The sequence below is a fragment of the Argiope bruennichi genome, chromosome 8 (assembly GCF_947563725.1).
Source record: "Argiope bruennichi chromosome 8, qqArgBrue1.1, whole genome shotgun sequence".
NCBI lineage: Eukaryota > Metazoa > Arthropoda > Arachnida > Araneae > Araneidae > Argiope > Argiope bruennichi.
In genome coordinates, this window is record NC_079158.1 from 52,702,359 (window position 1) to 52,704,078 (window position 1,720).

Sequence of the window (1,720 nt, forward strand, 5' to 3'; positions counted from 1 at the left end):
AAAAAAAAAAAAATGGAAAGAAAGAAACAGTTAGCATTAAAAGCAATTAAGTCGACCTGCTTCCCCTTTGAATAGAAATAAGAACAAAGAGAAATTATTTTATTGAGAAATTAAACCAAGTTTTTTATATTATAAGGATTAAATATAGTATGCTAGGTGGAAAAAAATGACATGAAAATTAAACAACCACAATTATCTTTAATCAAATTTATGGGTTATTTTTTTGTAAAAAATATATAAAATGAAAAGTTGTCTCTTTAGAAAACATATACTAAAAGCCATGTTGGTGAATTTTCAATATTCTGGCAGCTAATCACAGTTGTATTTAATTCAATATATTATATAAGAACTAGGCGATAATCTGGAGAACAGATGATGAGTTGGCTACTTGGCGCCTTAGTTGGCGTCCCTTTTTCTCTCAGTGACCCGTTATCAGGAGCCGGCACATTCATTCGCTCTTCAGTTGCACTAGAGGAGCAGTTCCTCGTAAGGTTGTCGAGACTTCGCATCGTATTCGTAGCGCCCTTTAAAAAAATTTACTCATCAATTTATTTGATTTATAACTTACCGTAAAGTTGGAAACGTGTTTATTAGCCATCCTTGGACTATCATTTGTGTTTCCTGTAAATTTTTTGGAGAAAAATACTTCAAAACTAACCATGAGCCAAGCTGATGTGCAAACAGGTGTTTCAAACCAAGAAATCTTCCTGAAGGCAGTTCGGAAAGGCGACACGACCGAACTGCAGAAAATCCTTCAGAGGTGGGAAGGTAATGTGAACTTTTACGATAAAGAAGGGCAAACGGCTCTACACCAAAGTTGCCTGGATGGAAATTTGGAATTGGTGAAACTTTTAGTAAAATTCGGAGCTGATGTGCGGTTGGCGAATCGAGATGGTTGGAGTGCTCTTCATATTGCTGCTTACGGTGGACATCAAGACATTGCGTTATATTTAATCGCCAACTCTAGAAGATAAGATCCTAGTCATTAACAATTTAGTTTGTTTTCCTGTACTAGTATTATTACGATAAAGATTTAAGTGAAGTGATTCAAGTGGAATTCAATTTGGAGCAGTCTGGACGTGCTGGTGCGTCTATGAGATTGCAAATCATCATGTACTAAGTGCCAATATAGTTATCATATCATGAAGTATGGCTGTCATATTTAATTCTTTTTTTTTCTCTATTTTTTTTGTAAGGATGTGTAATTCTCAGTTATCCTATACTGGATTTTGGGATACTACTCAGTGTGTCTGAAGTCTGTGTTTTTGTCTGTCACCACGTCTTTGGTGATTGCCTTTATTTCGAAACAACTTGTTATCTGCTGCCCTAAATTTCATCATCATTCATTATGGATAATATTTAACTTTCTTCATCGATTAAATCAACGTCACATCTGTCTCGCGCCTTGTTTTGATTCAGTTATATCAAGCATCAACGATCTATTTTGTGCAATATACAGTACTTAATATCATTTTATCAAGTTCTATCTTAAAGCATTGGAACTCTTTCGCAAGCCTGTATAAAACGTTCGGGAACTTAATTTATTCTTCTTCTGCCTGTTCCAAAGTGCTATGTCCGCTAAGGACCGTATTCGCTCGATGGAATTTTCTGCATTATTTGTTCAGTCGTGTAACCAGTGAAGCGCGAAGGCTGGGAAAAGGCGTAAAGAAAAAACAAAAAAAAGCCGAAAGGAACCCATGCACAAAAAAGAACGATGTGT

The 1,720-nt window shown here is 35.6% G+C and overlaps 1 protein-coding gene across 1 annotated transcript; it reads left to right on the forward strand.

The window, feature by feature from the left end:
• Positions 1 to 659: 659 nt before the first annotated feature.
• LOC129980633 (notch-regulated ankyrin repeat-containing protein A-like) lies at positions 660 to 974 on the forward strand. The gene has a single exon (XM_056091013.1). It carries the CDS (start codon positions 660 to 662, stop codon positions 972 to 974), a length of 315 nt encoding a protein of 104 aa, XP_055946988.1.
• Positions 975 to 1,720: the final 746 nt, after the last annotated feature.

Bases quoted from the DNA above. Each gene is read 5' to 3' on its own strand.
- LOC129980633 (XM_056091013.1), top strand. From the start codon at position 660: ATGAGCCAAGCTGATGTGCAAACAGGTGTTTCAAACCAAGAAATCTTC.